This window comes from Sorex fumeus, unplaced genomic scaffold (genome assembly GCF_029834395.1).
Source record: "Sorex fumeus unplaced genomic scaffold, SorFum_2.1 ptg000036l, whole genome shotgun sequence".
NCBI lineage: Eukaryota > Metazoa > Chordata > Mammalia > Eulipotyphla > Soricidae > Sorex > Sorex fumeus.
In genome coordinates this window covers 23,283,551-23,301,291 of record NW_026606093.1, presented here as the reverse complement: position 1 = coordinate 23,301,291, position 17,741 = coordinate 23,283,551, and the positions used below count along the sequence as shown (strand labels likewise).

The 17,741-nt window shown below is 61.6% G+C and overlaps 1 protein-coding gene across 1 annotated transcript in view; it reads left to right on the top strand.

The window, feature by feature from the left end:
* The window catches only part of TSPAN11 (tetraspanin 11), a 271,039-nt gene that overhangs the window by 54,440 nt on the left and 198,858 nt on the right, over nt 1–17,741 (top strand). Inside the window, exons 4-8 of the mRNA XM_056117862.1 lie at nt 7,407–7,481; nt 9,080–9,184; nt 11,307–11,465; nt 12,009–12,095; nt 15,576–15,635. Of these exons, the coding sequence (XP_055973837.1) occupies nt 7,407–7,481; nt 9,080–9,184; nt 11,307–11,465; nt 12,009–12,095; nt 15,576–15,635 (486 nt within the window). The remainder of the gene's footprint in view (nt 1–7,406; nt 7,482–9,079; nt 9,185–11,306; nt 11,466–12,008; nt 12,096–15,575; nt 15,636–17,741) is intronic.

The window sequence follows — 17,741 nt, the reverse complement described above, 5'->3', positions numbered from 1 at the left end:
CCACTCTGGGAACTGTGTCCAGCCATGCAGAGGTGGGAGGGGAGGTCGGGGTGGGGCTGGCTGTGGCCAGGACACAGTGGGCAGAGGAAGTTAGGAAAATCCCATCAGAGAAGGGAAGCCGGAGTACCCACGTACACCCTCCAAGAGATCTGAGTGTTCCTGGATTCTCCAGCTTTTTTATTTTTTTATTTTATTTTATTTTTTTGCTTTTTGGGTCACACCCGGCGATGCACAGGGGTTACTCCTGGCTCTGCACTCAGGAGTTACTCCTGGCGGTGCTCGGGGGACCATAAGGGATGCTGGGAATCGAACCCAGGTCGGCCGCGTGCAAGGCAAATGCCCTACCCGCTGTGCTATCTCTCCAGCCCCGATTCTCCAGCTTTTTCTCCCAGCACCTCCTCACCCCACCGCCAGCACCCAACCCTGCCCCTCTACCCCGGATGCCGCCAAGGGCTGTCCCCTGCGCTGCTCCCCACCAGCAGTGACCTCAGCTGCGGGTGCAGAGTTGCCCACGCACAGGCACAGCAGGGTCAAGTCTCCGCACCTGCCCCTCCATCCAATCAGTGATGACAGAGTCCAGCCACGGGGCCCAACCCACCCTTCCCCCCATTGTCAGGGACCCCCCCCCTCGCCCTGATTCGGCCCTGCAGGCGCCGGAGGAGCAGGTCCCCTGAGCGCGGCCCGGAGTGGTCACTGAACCCCCCAGCCTGGCTCTAGAAGTTAAGTGACACCAAGGCTGCCAGGGTGCCCGGGGTCACAGTGACGGGAAGAGCTCTGCCCCGGCAGCCTGTGGGAGTGGAGGGAAGCAGGGGGCTGTGCCCTCAGAGGCTGCACACACGTGTGCACACACGCACACACATGCGTGCCCACTCACGCCTGCACACACATACATGAACTCACACACTACACACTCAGGCCTACACACACACGCACACATGCGCACAATCAGGCCACACCCATACTCCCTTTCACACACATGCACACTCAGGCACACACACACACATGCTCCCACTCACACGTGTGTACACTTAGGCCCTCCCATGCCCGCTCACACATGTGCACACTCACGCCTGCACACACATACGTGAACTCACACATTACACACTCAGGCCCACACACACGCACACATGCGCACGATCAGGCCCACACCCATACTCCCTTTCACACGCGTGCACACTCAGGCCCACACACACTCCCACTCCCACGCGTGCACACTCAGTCCCCACACACACGCCCGCTCACACATGTGCACACTCAGGCCTGCACACACACGTGAGTGCATACTCAGACCGGTACACTTGCACGATTAGCCTGCACACACAGACCTGCACATTCCGAGCCTGCACACACACCTGCACTCACGCCCACGTGCACGTTCCCCGCCTTCCCACAGCATAGGGCACAGGTGCATCCCACTCACGCAACCTTATGCCTGTACACAATGCATGCACACTTGCACCCGTCCAGGAATGTGGGGACAGGCAGTCCATGACAGACAGCAGGCCTGGAGCCTCTCCTTCTGTTCCCCTCCGTCCCAGTGGGGTGGGGGTGGGGGGCGCCCATCTGCCCCGACTGCTCCGGAGCACTGGCTGGCTGCCCCAGGAAGGCAGCTAACCGGCCTCGCCTGGGTTCCTGCAGGAGGACCTGAGTAGGCAGGTTAAAGCCCGGGTCCCTCCTCGAGGCCCGCGGTGTGCTGAGAGACACTTAGGAGACTGTTTCTGTGGCTCTGCAGCTTTTGAAAGCTTTCCAAGGGCCGGAGCCATAGCACAGCGGGGTGGGCATTTGCCATGCACACGCCCGACCTGGGTTCGGTCCCCAGCATCCCATGGGGTCCCCCGAGCACTGCCAGGAGTGATTCCTGAGTGAAGAGGCAGGAGGAACCCCTGAGCATCGCCGCGTGTGACCCAAAAAGCAAAAACTAAAATAAAAAAAAAATGAAAGCTTTCCAAGCACTGAAGAGAGCTGATTCAGAGCGGCACAGAGAGGAAGGGCGGGAGGAAAGGCCGGCGTCGGAGAGAGACGCTCCCAGCTTGGTCCAGGAGGGAGCAGGTGCTGGCCGGAGACGCGCCCAGGAGACCAGTCAGGCCCCCACTGACACTGGGCCTGTCCTCCCTGGGCCCGAGCCCTTCCTCCTGACCCCTGGAAGCCAGTTCCTGAGAAGAAAGTGTTCGTGAGGGACAGGAATAGCACATCTTGACCGTTTCCCAAGGATGAGCTCGGGGAGGGAGTAGGGTGTGAATTATTCACACCCCATCTCTCTCAGCCAAGGCTGCGCGGAGGAGAGCCGGATAATGACCCTCTCATCCAGGCCACTGAGGCCTCGGGCCGCCCGGCAGACGCAGAGGCTATTTTTGGAGTTTTGATTCTAGTCTCTGAAAACTTGGAGATCTTGAAGTCACATGGAGAGGCGTGATGGATGGTTCTGGCTAACCGAGATCCAGAGGGGAAGGGAGGTGGGGGGGGGGGGGGGCTGGGCGATGGTCTTTAATATTTAGAGGATGGAGGACGAAGTTGGGTGTTCGAGAAGCTGATATGACTCAGCAGATGAGGGAACTGCAAGGACGTTGCCGCCCTCAGATACCGCCCGACTTCGCTCACACGGCCCTGTGGGAAGGACCCAGAGCTTCATCTCAGATGCAGCACCATCCCTGAGCAAGTTGGACTAACTTGCTCAGGGATGGTGGGAAGTGACTTGGCCCCTCCAGGTCCTTAAAAGGGAGGAGTTAGACAGATGGGCGGAAAGATGGACAGCCAGAAAAAAAACAATTTTTTTTTTTTGCTTTTTGGGCCACACCCGGCGATGCCCAGGGGTTACTCCTGGCTCTGCACTCAGGAGTTACTCCTGGCGGTGCTCAGGGGACCATATGGGATGCTGGGAATCGAACTCGGGTCGGCCGAGTGCAAGGCAAACGCCCTACCCGCTGTGCTATCTCTCCAGCCCCCGAAAAAAAAAACAATTTTTTTAAAGGTGGGGGAGCTTTGAGCACCCAGAGGAGGCACCTTTGGTCTGGGGGAAGTCTCTTTTGCCTTTTCACACCGCTTGGTCACATCCCAGTTCCCTTGGGGAGACTGAGTCAGTGACAGTTTCCTCAGGACGGGCCCCTCCCCCAGAAGCCGGGCACCCTGGGGCCCCGTCCCCCCTTCCCACCCACCTTTCGGGCCTGGGTGTGCTCCTAGCCACAGGGCTCCTAGGGGGCTGTGCCTTTCGCGGGCATTGTCAGGGCAGCAGGGCTGAGGCAGTGGTGGGCTCAGGCTCTGGGGCTCCGGGGAAGGGGTGACCACCTGCCCCAGGTTGGTTGGAAGGAAGGAAGGGCATGGCCGCCTAGGGCGGGGCAGAGATTGCAGGGGAGAGTTGGCTGTGCCAGGCCCAGGGCAGATCCCGAAACAGGAGGGCAGGAGGGCGGGCAGGGGTTGGAGAGACAGAGAGACAGAGACAGAGAAAGAGGCAGAGACAGAGAAAGAGACAGAGACAGACAGAGAGACAGAGATAGAGACAGAGAAAGAGACAGACAGAGAGTCAGATGGACAGACAGAGAAAGAGACAGAGACAGAGAGAGGCTGTGACCATATGCATGTCTGTGTATGTCTGTGTGTGTGCCTGGGTAAGTCTGGGTGTATGTGTCTGTGTGTGTGTCTGTGTGTCTAGCTGTATGTGTCTTAGTCTGTGTGGGTCTGTGTCTGCGTGTGTCTGTGAGTGTGAGTGTGTACTTGTGTGTCTGTATCTGTGTCTGTGCATGTGTATCTGGGTGTGTGTATCTGTGTGTCTGCGTCTGTGTGTGTCTGAGTGTGTCTCTGTGTATCTCTGTGTGTGTATCTGTGTGCATGATGGTGGCTGGGTGTCTGTGTCTGTCTCAATGTGTGTCGGTGTGTCTGTATATCTGTGGGTGTCTGTGTCTGTGGGTGTCTAAGTGTGTGTCTGAGTGTGTGTCTGTGTGTGTATCTGTGTGTGTATCTGTGTGTCTGAGTGTGTCTCTATGTACCTCTGTGTATCTGTGTTATGTCTGTCTGCATGTCTGTGTGTCTCTGTGTCTGTGTGTGTATCTTTGTCTCTCTGTGTCTGTATCTGTGTGTCTGTGTGTGTGTCGGTGCCTGCGAGAGTCTGAGTGTGTGTCTGAGTGTGTATCTGTGTGTCTGTGTGTGTCTGTGTGTCTGTATCTGTGTGTCTGTGTGTCTGTATGCCAGTGTCTGTGTGTGTGTGTTACAGGTGTCGGTCACTGACCCTCCCGGCGGCCACCGTTCCCCAGCAGAGCCGGGAGCCTCCCGGCCACCCGCCCGACAGACCCTCTGGGCCGGCGCCCTCCTTGGAGCCACCCTCTGGGCTGTGGTTGTGCTTGCGGGCTCTGCCCTGCCCCAGCTCCCTGCGGCGCCCTGCGTCCCTGGTGGCCCGGCCTGGGCCTGGCGCTTCGGGCCAGCTATGTTCTCCTGGCGACTCTCAGGCACCTCGTGTGACCCTGGAGTCGCCTCTGCTCACCCCCTCCTCCTCCCGTGTTTCGGGGACCGGCTGGCCTTCTCAGCCAGGGGCTTCCCCCAGGCAGAGCCCACGGGGCGGGGCGGGCCTAACCCCCCTCACAGACGCAGCCGCTGTCCACGTCCCCTCCACCCGCCCCAGCTGTGCCGTGACCGGAGGCCCCTGCTGGCCTCCTGCTCTTCCTGCCCCTGCCATGGAGCCCTGAGTCCAGGCCCAGTGCCCATCCCTCCCACCTGGACACTTTGGGGGGCTCCGTTCCTGCCTCCGTTCCTGCAGAGGCGCTGAGGAAGACCTCAGGAAGACCTCGGCTTTTTGTATCGTATTTATTTATTTAATGTTGGAGTATACTGCTGTCCATTCAGCCCCTGATTAAGCTGATTGAATTGGGCATGAACTCCACGTCACTTTCGTATTATTATTTTTGAATTTTTTTAACCGGATATCCGTGAGAGAGACCATTACAAAGCTGTTCGTCATTGGGTCTCAGTCATACCATGATCCGGCACTCGTCCGTCCAGCGGCGGATGTTTCCCACCACCAGGGTCCCCCGATTCCCTCCCACCGTCCCCCTACCCCTCACTCCCCACCCCCAGCCTCCCTCTATGGGAGACACTTTCCTCTTGCTCTCTCTCTCTCCTTTTCCTTTTGTGCATAACGGTTTGCAATCCAGGCGATAAGAGGGCATGGTGTTTGTTCAGGGCATTTGGAATTTTTTTTTTATTAGTGAGACACCATGAGGTACAGTTGTAGACTTACAAATTTTTGTGCTTGGTTTCGATTATACAATGATCAAGTACCCATCCCTCCACCAGTGGCCCATTTTCCCCACCACCATGGATCCCAGTATCCCTCCCACCCCCATCCCCCCACCCAATCCCCACCCTGCCTCTGTGGCAGGGCATTCCCCTTTTGTTCTCTCTCTCCATTTTGGGTGTTGTGGTCTGCAAAAGAGGCATTGAGGGGCAATCATGTTCGGTCCATAGTCTACTTTCAACATGCATCTCCCCTCCTGGGAGGATCCTCCAAACACCCTTTATTTGGTGCTCCCTTCTCTATCTGAGCTGCCCTTTCCCTAGAATGCCGACCGGCCTCCAAGCCATGGAGTAATCCTCCTGGTACTGATCTCGGCTATTCTTGGGCATTGGAATTTTTTATCTGGACGGTAACTTTTCGATTGGGGGACCGCTTCAGGGTGTGGATGTGACCACGGAGGCTTCCAGAAGCCCAGGGAGGTAGGGGAAGGTTTGCCCATCCCGACCCCGAGAAAGCCTGGAGATTTCAGTCACAAGACCTTTATACCAGAATTCTCAGCAGATTGTATCTTGGTGAAGTTCGTCCTGAGACGGTGGAGTGAGCTTTGGGGGTCTGGCAGAGATTTTTTTTCCTTTTTGGGTCCCACCCAGCGATGCACAGGAGTTACTCCTGGCTCTGCACTCAGGAGTTACTCCTGGCGGTGCTCAAGGGACCATATGGGATGCCAGGGATTGAACCCAGGTCGGCCGCTGTGCAAGGCAAACGCCCTACCTGTTGTACTATTGCTCTGGTCAATGCTGCATCTCTTAATGGCCAGCCTTCTCTTAGATCTGCAGCTGGGCTCAACTCTTTCAAGCCTCAACACAGTCCTTGTAGTTTATTTATTTATTTATTTTGCTTTTTGGGGGGGGTCACACCCGGCAATGCACAGGGGTTCTTCCTGTGTGTCTGTATCTGTGTGTATGTGTCTGTGTGTGTGTCTGCACTCAGGAGTTACTCCTGGCGGTGCTCAGGGGACCATATGGGATGCTGGGAATCGAACCCGGGTCGGCCCGCCTGCAAGGCAAACGCCCTACCCGCTGTGCTGTCTCTCCAGCCCCTCTGGCAGCGATTTTGGATTGTGGAAGCAAGTGGCTGCCAGGGGCTCTGCTTGGGCGGGTGCCAGGCTGACCTAACTCCCTCCAATTTACCCCAGTCTGTTCAGCCACACGCACGGGTCCGAGATAAACTGAGGCTTTTGATCTCTTTCGAGATTTGTGGGTCTCTGAAATAAGGCCAATAAAGGAGCTGAGGTGGTTTGTGGGTGTGGCTCTCACATACCTTTTGGCTCTTGGTAAACTTGGCCCCAAGTTGTTGGGGTCCGGCCAGAGTCACGGTGGCAATTTGGGGTGTCAGGAAGCCTGAAGGCACCATCAGGCTGCTGATGCACTTACCCTGCAGGTACAGGTTGACCTGCTGGTGGCACCATACTCCTGGCCCCTTACTTTTTTAGCGGGGGTGGTTTGCGGCTACACCCAACCTACGGGATGCCAGAATTGAACCTGGGTCCACCACCTGCAAGGCAAACTCGCTCACCACTGTCCTGTGGCTCCAGCCCCGGAGGGCTCCTGGGTGCTGGGTGGAGCTGGGGGGGCCTGTCCACAGTGCCCACGCACTGCAGATACTGCGTTGCCTGGAGTGGGGCCCCTCTGGGACACGCACAGGGCCCTGGGCATGTCAGGAAGGCCTCGTGTCACTGTGGGCAGGACCACTACACCACCGCCCCCAACACACACTCACTGTCCCACCCAGGACCCACAGCCCTTCCCTGCCAGGGACCTTGTGCCCACCACAGACTGGGGCAGCAGGAGGGTCTTTATCCCTCACCTCCAGGGTGAGGCCTGCCTCAGTTTCCCTCTCTACCCTGCAGGACACCCTGAGCCTTGCCAGGGGTGCAGAGGGGGCTGGTGTGGGTGCCGAGAGGTCAGCCGTGCAGGGCGCCCTGGCCGTGACCGTCTGCCCCTCTCCTCCGCTAGTGTTAGTTTGGGGCCACACCTGGCGATGCTCAGGGCAAGCCCCTGGCTCTGCGCTTGGGAATTACTCCGGGCGGTTCTGGGGGCCCCTATGGCAGGCCGGGGATCGAACCTGGGTCGGCTGCCTGCAAGGCAAACGCCCTCCCCTCTGGACTCTCTCTGCCCTCTCCTAGTATTTCTGCCTGCTGCTCGTCATCTTCCTCGTGGAGCTGGTGGCGGGGGTCCTGGCCCACGTGTACTACCAGAGGGTGAGTGGAAGCAACAGAGCCGGCCCCCTCCCCCTCCCCCACCACGCCCCTCCCCCGCCCTTCCCCTCCCCTTCCTCCTCTTCCTCCTCCTCCTCTTCCTCCTCCTTCACCTCCTCCTCCCCTTCCTCTTCTTTCTTCCTGCCCCTCCCTCCTCCTCCCCCTTCCTCCTCCTCTTCCTCCCTCTCTTCCCCCTCCTCCCCCTCCTTCCTCTCCTTTTCTCCTCCTCCTCCTCCTCTTCCCCCTCCTCTTCCTCCTCCTCCTCTTCCTCCTCCTCCCCCTCCTCCTCCCCCTCCTCCTTCTTCTCTTCCTCCTCCTCCTCCCCCTCCTCCTCCTCCTCTTCCTCCTCCTCCCCCTCCTCCTCCTCCCTCTCTTCCTCCTGCTCCTCTTCCCCCTCCTCCTCCTCTTCCCCCTCCTCTTCCTCCTCCTCCTCTTCCTCCTCCTCCCCCTCCTCCTCCCCCTCCTCCTTCTTCTCTTCCTCCTCCTCCTCCCCCTCCTCCTCCTCCTCTTCCTCCTCCTCCCCCTCCTCCTCCTACCTCTCTTCCTCCTCCTCCTCCTCTTCCTCTTCCCCCTCCTCCTCCTCCCCCTCCTCCTCCTCTTCCTCCCTCTTCCTCCTCCTCCTCCCTCTCCTCCCCCTCCTCCCCCTCCTTTCTCTTCCTCCTCTGCTTTTTCCTCCTCCTCCCTCTTCTTCCTCCTCCTCTCCTCTCTTTTCCTTCTCCTCCCCCTTCCTTCCCTTCCCCTCCTCCTCTTCCTCTTCTCTTCCTCCTCCCCCCTCCTCCTCCACCTCAGCGCCCCCAGAAGGACACAGGAAGGGGAAACCGAGGCAGCTGATCTTGAGGCCCCAGCCGCCCTCAGCACTTCGGGCTCCTCCTCCTCGCTCTCCAGAGCCTGGACTCCCCCGATCCTGAAGTGGACAGATGAGCAGGATAGGGGGGGCCCTCCCTGCCTGAGGAGGGGCGAGACAAGGCGGGGGCCCTCGTGGGGGCAGCCTCCGAGGAGACGGGTGCGTGCTCATCTCTGAGACCAGCACAAGGCCCAGGGGCTGCTCCAGGGAGAGGAACCGGTCCCAGGTGCCCTTGAGCCTGACTCAAGGTCATGGCCAGGCCCTTGGTCTCCAGCCAGTGTCCCCCCGCCAGGCCCCCAGCAACCCCAACAGGCCCTGTGAAGTGTTTGAAACAGCCCCGCTGGGGCTGGGCCGATAGCACAGCAGGTAGGGCATTTGCCTTGCATGCGACCGACCCGGGTTCGATTCCCAGCATCCCATGTGGTCCCCTGAGCACCGCCAGGAGTAACTCCTGAGTGCAGAGCCAGGAGTAACCCTTGTGCATCGCCAGGTGTGACCCAAAGAAGAAAATAATAATAATAATGATAATAATAATAATAATAAAACAGCCCTGCGGTCAGCCCTCCCCTTCACACGCGCCCCACCCTGGGCGCCCCCACCCGGGCACCCATATCCCCCTGAGCCCCTCCTCTGCACAGTCCAGCCCACGGCCCTGGCCACCGCCCCACCGGGCACCACCTGGGATGTGTCCAGCTCTCGGGGCGGCTTTGGGGCGGGGGAGGGTCCCCCTCAGGCCCCGTCTCCTGTGTCCCCTCAGCTGAGTGAGGAGTTGAGGCTACATCTGACCAGGACCCTGGTTGAGAACTACGGGCAGCCCCAGGCCGCGGAGATCACCGCCTCCATGGACCGGCTCCAACAGGACGTAAGCACCACGCCCACACTTTGCTGTGCGACTCTAGGCCACACGCTTGCCCCCTCTGGGCCCCCGGGGTCACATCCTAAAAGAAAGTCTGAGAGCATGAGTGACCCCCGGGTTCTCCCAACACAGCCCCCCAACACGCGTCTGCCCGGTGCCAAGGCTCTACTTCCTGCTCCCTCCACCGACCCCACCCCAGCCCACCTCTGCTGCCTTCCCTGTGAGGGTCCCCCAGCGGCCTCTCATCGGCGCCCTGTCTGGCTGCCGGGTGGTGGGGCTTGGCGGGGCCCAACCTCACGGCTCCTGTCAGAGCTCCGGCTGGCTGGAGGCCTGAGATCAGGATCTAGGGGCTGGAGCCATAGTCCAGCGGGGAGGGGCTTGCCTCAATGCACACTGCTGGCCCGAGGGGGGGGTGCAACGGTGCCCTGTCGGGTCCCTCAAGCACCGCCGGGGGGGGGGGTCCCTGAGCAAAGCCAGGCGTAAGCTGTGGACGGTCCGTTTCTGAATGCAGAAGGGCCAAAAATGGGGCTGGAGCGAGAGCACAGCGGGGAGGGCGTTTGCCTTGCACGCAGCCGACCCGGGTTCGATTCCCAGTGTCCCATAGGGTCCCTGAGCACCGCCAGGAGTAATTCCTGAGTGCATGAGTCAGGAGGAACCCCTGTGCATCGTCAGGTGTGACCCAAAAAGCAAAAAAAAAAAAGTGGCAAAAATAACCGACTTCCGGGACTGGCGGGATAGTACAGTGGGTAGCGTCCTTGCCGTGCCCGCAGCTGACCCGGGTTCCATCCCTGCACCCCGGATGGTCCCCTGAGTGCAGACAGGAGTAAGCCCTGAGCACTGCCGGGTGTGGCCCAGAATAACCACTTCCACTCCCTGACCTGGACTGAGACTGGGGGCTGCTGCCCCGGGGAAGGAACCCCCCCCTTACTGGGCCTCACACCCACCCACCCTCAGCTCGCCCCTCGGGCCTCTGGGACACCCACTGCCCTTGCCCTGCGGGTCTGGGGTCCTGCCCCCACAGCAGCCCCTGGCAAGGCTGGGGGTCCCCTCCCTGGGCCCTGCCCCCGGGGTCTGCTGCCGTGTGACCCGCAGGCCCTCTGCCCCCAGGGACCACCAGCCACCTCCCCCCGCCCTCACCCCTGAGGGATGCAGGGACTAAAGGGGGCAGATGGCGGTCCTGCCGGCAGCAGCTTCCTGAAGAGTGACCCCAGAGGCCAGAGCCCACCCCAGCAGCAGGGGGAGGCTGGGGGGTGTGGGTGTGAGTGTGGCAGATCCGACAGCAGCCGGCCTGGCAAGGTGTGCGCGCTTGGTGTCAGCACGGGGGTCTGTGCGCGGGTGGGCATGAGTGTGCGTGTGTGAACGCATGTGTGTGTATGTGGGAGTGTGTGTGAGCTCATGTGTGTGAGTGGGTGTGAATGGATGTGTGTAAGTGTGTGAATGTGTGTGAGTGTGTGAGTGTGTGTATGAGAGTGCAGATGTGTGTGTGGGAGTGTGTGTGAGTGCATGTGCGTGAGTGGGTGTGAATGGATGTGTGTAAGTGTGTGAATGTGTGTGAGTGTGTTAGTGTGTGTATGAGAGTGCAGGTATATGTGAGTGGGTGTGAAGGTATGTGTGAGTGTGTGTGTGAATGTGTGAGTGCATGTGTGTGAGTGGGTGCAAATGTATGTGTCTGAGTGGTGTGAGTGTTAGTATGTGTGGGAGTGTGCGAGTGTGAGTGTGTATCTGAGTGTGAGTATTGTGTGAATGGGTGTATGTGTGAGTGCGAGTGTGCGTATGTGTGTGAGCGGGTATGTGAGCATCTGAGTGTGTGTGGGTGTGGCTGTGAGTTTGAGAGTGGGTATAGGTGTGAGTGTGCATGTGAGTGCACCTGAGTGCGGGTGGGTGTGAATGGGTGTGAATGTATGTGTGAGTGCGTGTGAGTATGAGCACGAGAGTGTGTGTGTGTGAGTGTGAATGAGGGTGTGAGTGTGTATTGTGTTTGAAAGCGTGTGTGTGAGTGTGTGAGCATGAGTGAGTGTATGAGTGTGTGTGTGTGTGTGTGTGTGCGTGCGTGCTTGCATCTGTGGCCCTGGCCCGGGGGATCGCCGGACCCCCCGGTGGCCGCCCTCACCGCCTCTGCCCTGCGCAGTTCCGCTGCTGCGGGAGCAACAGCTCTGCCGACTGGCGGCTCAGCACCTACATCCAGTCGCCCGCGGCCCAGGGCCGCCACGTGCCCGACAGCTGCTGCAAGACGGTGGTGCCGCGCTGCGGCCAGCGGGTCCACCCCTCCAACATCTACCAGGTGGAGGTGAGAGCGGGCAGGCGGGGCGCCCCCGGCTCGGGCCAGGGACCCTGGGAAGGGAGCGCGGGGCGGATGCTGGTCGCCCTCGGGCCAGGGCCGAGGCCGGGTTTTCTGGTCACTCACGGCAGCGTGACCAGGGGTGGCACGGGGCGTCTGGCCTGGTGCGGTTAAGGGTCGGGGAGGGGATCTCTGCAGCCGGAGAGGCTGGGATGGGCTGGAGACCCTCCGGGTCTGGGTTTCCCACCCCGCCCCTCGCCCGAGGACCGTAGGGCGGGGTCCGGCCCCTCCAGCCCCGCGGTCCAGCTTCTGGGTGTGTCCAGCACAAGCTGCAGTTGGTGTCAGCTCCACCCCCCTCCCGAGTCCGTGTGCTCCTGCATGTGCGTGTGTGTGTGTGTGCACATGCACACGTTTCTGTGGCCCTGGGAAAACGGGGCTGTTGGAGCCCCCCACCCCACCTCCGCCAGCCCTTCGCCCCCCTCTGCTCCTCCGTCCCGGTCCTCGGTTCTCGCAGCCTCCTGGGGCCGCTCAGTCCCCGCTCTCCCCTTCCAGGGCGGCTGCATCTCCAAGCTCGAGCAGTTCCTGGCCGACCACCTGCTGCTCATGGGGGCCGTGGGCATCGGGGTGGCCTGCCTGCAGGTGAGTCGGAGGGCGAGGGGCGCGGGGGGCGGGGGGGATGCTCTGTGTGGACTTGAGCCAGGTTGCATGTGTGGGTCCCCTGGGTCCCTGTAGGGGACCAGGCCACGGGCAGGGAGGGAGCAAGCTGGCCGCAGAACGGACCTTGGGGTGAGAGTGACAGCACCGAGGGGAGGGCGAGTGACCCATTAGATCCCCGGGGTCCCCAGCACCGCCAGGAGTAGGTCCTGCGTGCAGAGCCAGGAGGAGCCCCTGAGCACTGAGCCCAAGAGCAAAAACAAACAAGACAAAACAAGAAGAGGTAACGGTAACAGGCCTGCAGCTCTGAGGTTGCCTGTTGCCCACACCCGCCGGCACCGACTCCTCCCGGGCCCCCCTGGGCACCCAGCCTGGCCCCTTCAGTCCCCCGGGGGTCTCCTCGGTCCAGCAGCCCCCAAGCCTCAGGTTAGCGCTCCCTCTGCTGGCCAATGCTGGAACTGAGCCGTGGCGGGCTCCCCCAGCCTTAAGGGGCTCCCAGCACCGAGGCACCTTCCCTGCACTCGCCCTGTCTGGCAAGTCAAGGCTCAAGAGGGAAAAAAAAAAGCCCAAGAGAGGGTCACAATGTTCCCCCTGCCTTTCCCCTCCCCCAGACCCCAGAGAAAAGTCCTGAAGCTCGCCCTGGCCCGCCTGTTCCTGTGTGACCTTGGGGAAGTTGCCCTCCCTCTCTGAATCTGAGCAGGAGTGGTTGCCAGGCCCCTCTAAAGCGGCCGCGTCCTTTTGTCGAGGGCGGGGTGTGTTAAGCTCAGGAGGCAGAGCTGCTCGGGTGGAAGTGGGGGTCCGGAGGTGGACCGAGAAGTGGCCCCCCCGCAGGGACCTTCAGATGCGATTGAGCACTGCGGCCTGAGCGCTGCAGAACCCAAGGAGGAGATGGGACCGGCCGTGCTTGGATAGCGAGGGCCTGAGAGCCTGAGGGGAGGTCAGAGGGCTGAGGTGGCCCCTGGCAAGAGGCTCTGGAGTGAGAGCAGTTACCCGGGGTTAGGCCCAGGCGAGGTGTGGTGGTGGTCTCATCTCCTGGGGCCTCTCACTCACCGGAAGGAGACACAGAGCAAGGCAGTCACGGGCACTGAGTGAGTGTGAGCCCTGGGGTTGGGGGGAGAGGCGGGCACGGAAGAGGCTCCAGCCAGGCGTGGGCAATCAAGGCAGGCTACCTGGAGGCAGTGCCCGATGGTTCCAGTTTGCAGGGAAAATAGTAGGAATTGCTCAACGGGGAACTTATCTTTAGAACCCTGGTCTGGCAGAGTGCAAGGACTGTGACACTGGTCCCGTTGGCCTAATTTTTTTAAGCCCGGCTGCGCTCAGGGCTTACTCCTGGCTCAGTGCTCAGGATTTACTCCTGGCTCAGTGCTCAGGGGACCATGTGTGATGCATGGGATGATGTGATGCCTGAGTAAAACCCGGGTCAGCTGCACACAAGGGAAGGCCTTCACCGCTGAGCTTCCCTGCTGGCCTCTCTGTCCTTGTGGTCTTCAAGAATCTCCCAGGCAGCAGCAGACTGGGTGTCCTTGCTGGACCGGGTCAGGGCTGAGAGCTCTCCTCGGCTTCCTGGTGGCCACAACTGCACAGGTGCCAGCTGGGAAAATTGCAACGCTGTGTGTGTGTGTGTGTGTGTGTGTGTGTGTGTGTGTGTGTGCGCGCACGTGGTGCAGGGGGGGAGGGTCAGGAAAGTCCCAGGTGTGGTCAGCAGAGCTTGCAGGCAGCTGCCAGGAGGGGGCGCCACATGCCACATCCAGCTCAAGAGAGGCCACCGCAACCGTTGTCCCCTGTGGTCATTAGTCCGTGTCCTGGAGGAGCCACCGGTGCTCATCCGGAGCCTGACCTGTGTGTCCTTCTCTGGCGGGGTTGGGGACACTGTGCACATGTGTGTGCGTGCAGAGGTCACCCCGGCAGCCTGGACACAGCCCTGAGAGGCCGGGCTGCTCCTCACTCCCGCCACAGCCTGGGACCCCACCCGACAGGTTTCCCCCACCTGTTTTATTTAGACCCCCGGGCTACAAAGTTGCTCCTGGCATCCAGGATTCCAGGGCAGTCCCCCCCCCCCACCTCTGTCACAGTTCCTGCACCGCTGTCTCCAATTTTCCCAGCCCCCCCCCAAGCCTGCCCCCATAGCACGCCCTCAGTAATTTATTTTATTTTATTTTTGCTTTTTGGGTCACACCCGGCGATGGCTCAGGGGTTACTCCTGGCTCATGCACTCAGGAATCGCTCCTGGCAGTGCTCAGGGGACCATATGGGATGCTGGGAATCGAACCTGTGTCGGTCATGTTGGCTGCATGCAAGGCAAACGCTCTACCTGCTGTGCTATCGCTCCAGCCCCAAGTAATTTATTTTATTTTACTAATATATTGCTATATTGTTTGCTACCCCAGAATGGCTAACGGGATGATCAATAAATAGTTTCTGGGGCTGGAGCGATAGCAGAGCGGGTAGGGCGTTTGCCTTGCACACTGCCGACCCGGGTTCGATTCCCAGCATCCCATATGGTCCCCTGAGCACCGCCAGGAGTAATTCCTGAGTGCAGAGCCAGGAGGAACCCCTGAGCATCACTGGGTGTGACCCAAAAAGCAAAAAAAAGGGAGGAAGAAAAGGAAGGAGGGAGGAGGGAGGGCGGGGAAGGGAGGAAGATTTAACTGGCTGTGCAGGTGGTTGCTTTGGGGCGTCAGAGCTGCTTCTCAGGCTCCCACCTCCCCCTGAGCAAGGACTGGAGAGACCCTGAGGACCCCACAGGACAAACTAGGAGACCATGCGTCAGGGACAGGGCTGGGGACGGCAGGTGACCTTCCAGCGGAAGCACGTCAGCACCGCTCTTAGAGCCTGGGCTGGACAGGGGGTCCAGAACCTTCTGCCCTGAAGTGTCCGGAGCCTCCGAGGCTGGGAGCTGTCCATCGGCCTCTCCACGAAGCATGACCGGGCCACCCGCCCGCAGCTCTCCCCGCACTGGGTGACACCCGCTCTGCCATTGCAGCTGGGTTTCCGTCCTCCCTGGGGACCCAGGCCATGAGGCAAAGAATGGGTGCGTGGGGAGGGGCCGCCCAGGGCTGGGACCACCGGCTGGGCCTCCTGCTCTGGCTCCCACCCCTCGGGGCCTCTGTGTCTCCTGGGTGGGAGAAGGAGGAGTGGGGAGGGGGGAACCAGATGGGCTTTAGGGCTTTGAGGACGCAGCCGCAGCTCGGGGGGCTGAGAACCAGCTGGGGGCTAGGCTTGGCTTGGAGACTGAGGCTCTGCGCCCCCCCCCCGCCCCCACCCCCTAGAACCCCTGAGGTTCTAGGGGCACTGAGCACTGAGCACTGAGGCTCCCAGCAGCTTATGGGGGCGACAGAGGAGGGGGATCTAGGAGACCTGGAGCTCCAGAGGAGGGAGGGGCATTTGCCCCTGACCGGATGGGGGGGGTGTGCCCTGGCTGCAGGGTCCTGGGGTCACTCAGCCCCGCCTTGCTCTCCCCGGCAGATCTGCGGGATGGTTCTCACCTGCTCGCTACATCGGAGGCTGCAGATGCACCGCTACTAGGCGCCCACGGGGCCCTGGCCGGCCTGCCAACCCTCACCAGCTGGACTCGGCGCCCCCCCCCCCAGCAACCCCCACTGCGTTCAGGAGTGGCAGACAGTGACTCCTGCGACCCCGCCCAGCCTGGGACGCCTGGAGACAGAACCCTGTAGCCAGCGGGAGGCAGCGCCAGCCAGGGACCCCCAGCCCCAGGTGGGGTCCCTGTGTCCCGACATGGGGCGACACGGAGCCCTGCCAGCGGGGGGTCCTCATGCAGCCTTTGGGGGCTCCCCTGCTCTTTGCAACATGGGGGGTGGGGCAGGAGGGTTGGTTCTGCACCCAGAAGATCCCTACCCTGTCCCCAAGAAACGGGCTGGCCTGGGAGGGAGACAGCAGGGACCTGGCCTGGGTGCATCCTGGGCCCTCACACCCCCCCTCCCGAGAGCCCCCCCAGGAGATGCGTCTGTGCCTGTTCTCGGGCACACGGGGCCCATGGGTGCGCACAGGACCAGCCTTCCTGCTGCTGGCACCGGAAACTCGGAGTCCCGTCCCAGGAGGAACCCCTGGAGGTGAACAGCTGGTCGGGGGGCTCTGTCCTGCACACGTTGGTCCCGGAGGGAATGGTGCTGGACACCCTGGGGGTCTGCAGAGAGGGGGGAGCAGGCAGGGTCATTCTAGAAAATTCTAGAAGAATTCCTGTGTGGTTCTAGAAAATGCCCTGGCATGTGAGACCACAGCCAGGCCAGCGAGGGGCCGCCACACCACCTCCCTTTATACCCCCTGCCCTGCCCAGCCCAGGCCCCCATGGGGGTCCCTAGAAGCCAGTGCCGGGGCAGCCCTTGGGGGTGGGGGCTGCCATCCGGGTCCCCCAGTTTCCTGACTCAGCACAAGGCCTGCACCTCGCTGTCCCCCCAGCTCGTGGGCCCTCCCCCTCCTCACTGTGCCCCCCACCCCTGCATCCCAGGCTCACTGCGAATGGGGTCCTGGGACCCTCAGATTCCAGAAACGTTAGAGTTGCCTTAATCGCCCTCCGAGGGGGGACGTGCTCTTGTAAACCCGCACCCATCACCATGCGTGGGGTGGCAATAAAGGAATCCACGCAAACACAGTGTCTCCGCTGTCCGCTTCTCCGCCGTGGGGCCCCTTGATTCTCAGGAGCCAGTGACCGCCCACCAGACCCCCGGAACCACGCCGCAGAGGGTCCCACGCCCGCTTCACGCCCACAGAGCTGGGGGCACCTCCCCAGGGACGCCCACCCTAGCAGCTCTAGCTGCTGGCGTGCCCGTGGGGGTCCCTGCATCGGCCGGGAGAGACCCCTGAGCACAGAGTCGGGAGTCAGCCCCGAGTGCCTCCAGGCGAGGCCCAAACCCCACTCTGCAAAGAGCTGACCCCTTCTTGCTCCAGAGCCCGGGTTCTGGGGCGCCCAGAGCCCGGGACACTGGGGGGGCTGAAGAGCCAAGAGGGGGTCCCGCCGCCTGTGCCCAGGGGAACTCCGCCTCCTTGCTCCCCTCTGCTCGGCCTGCAGTGCTCGCTGGAGCTAGAGTGGGCTCCCTCCTGGGTGGGGGGGTTAGCTGGGCTCGTGGGGGGGTCCCACGATGGAGGGGGCAGGATGGGAGAGGGGAGCTGCTTCGCTGGCTCCTGCTGGGGGTGGGGGTCGCACCTCGGGGAGGCAGCAAACTCCCCACACGGGGAAACCCCCTGCCCGTCCCTGGCGGCACAGTGCCGCCTCTCGGGCGCCCCCTGGTGGTCAGGAGCCCTCACAACAGCGGCAGCCCGGGCGGCGAGTATCAGAGTGGCCACCAACTCTGCTTGGCCAGCGCTGACGCTGACCCCGGGGTGCCGGCTGCCCTGCCAGCTTCCCTTGCTCCCCAGCAGTGCCGAGACCCTCAGTACCCCCCCTAACCACAGCACAGGAAGCCCCCAGGCACCCCAATGTCCGCTGGCCACAGGCGCTGCCGGGGGGCCAGCTGGGAATCTGTGAGTCAGGCCAGGGGGAGGAGGGCGGGAGCGGGCGTCCAGCCCTGCCAGGGCCCATGCGCTGGACGCTTCTCCACTGTCACCTGCGTGGGAGTCCCTCGGGGTTAGGGGAACCCAGGCCAGGTGGCCCCAACCTGCTGTCCTTGAATTGCG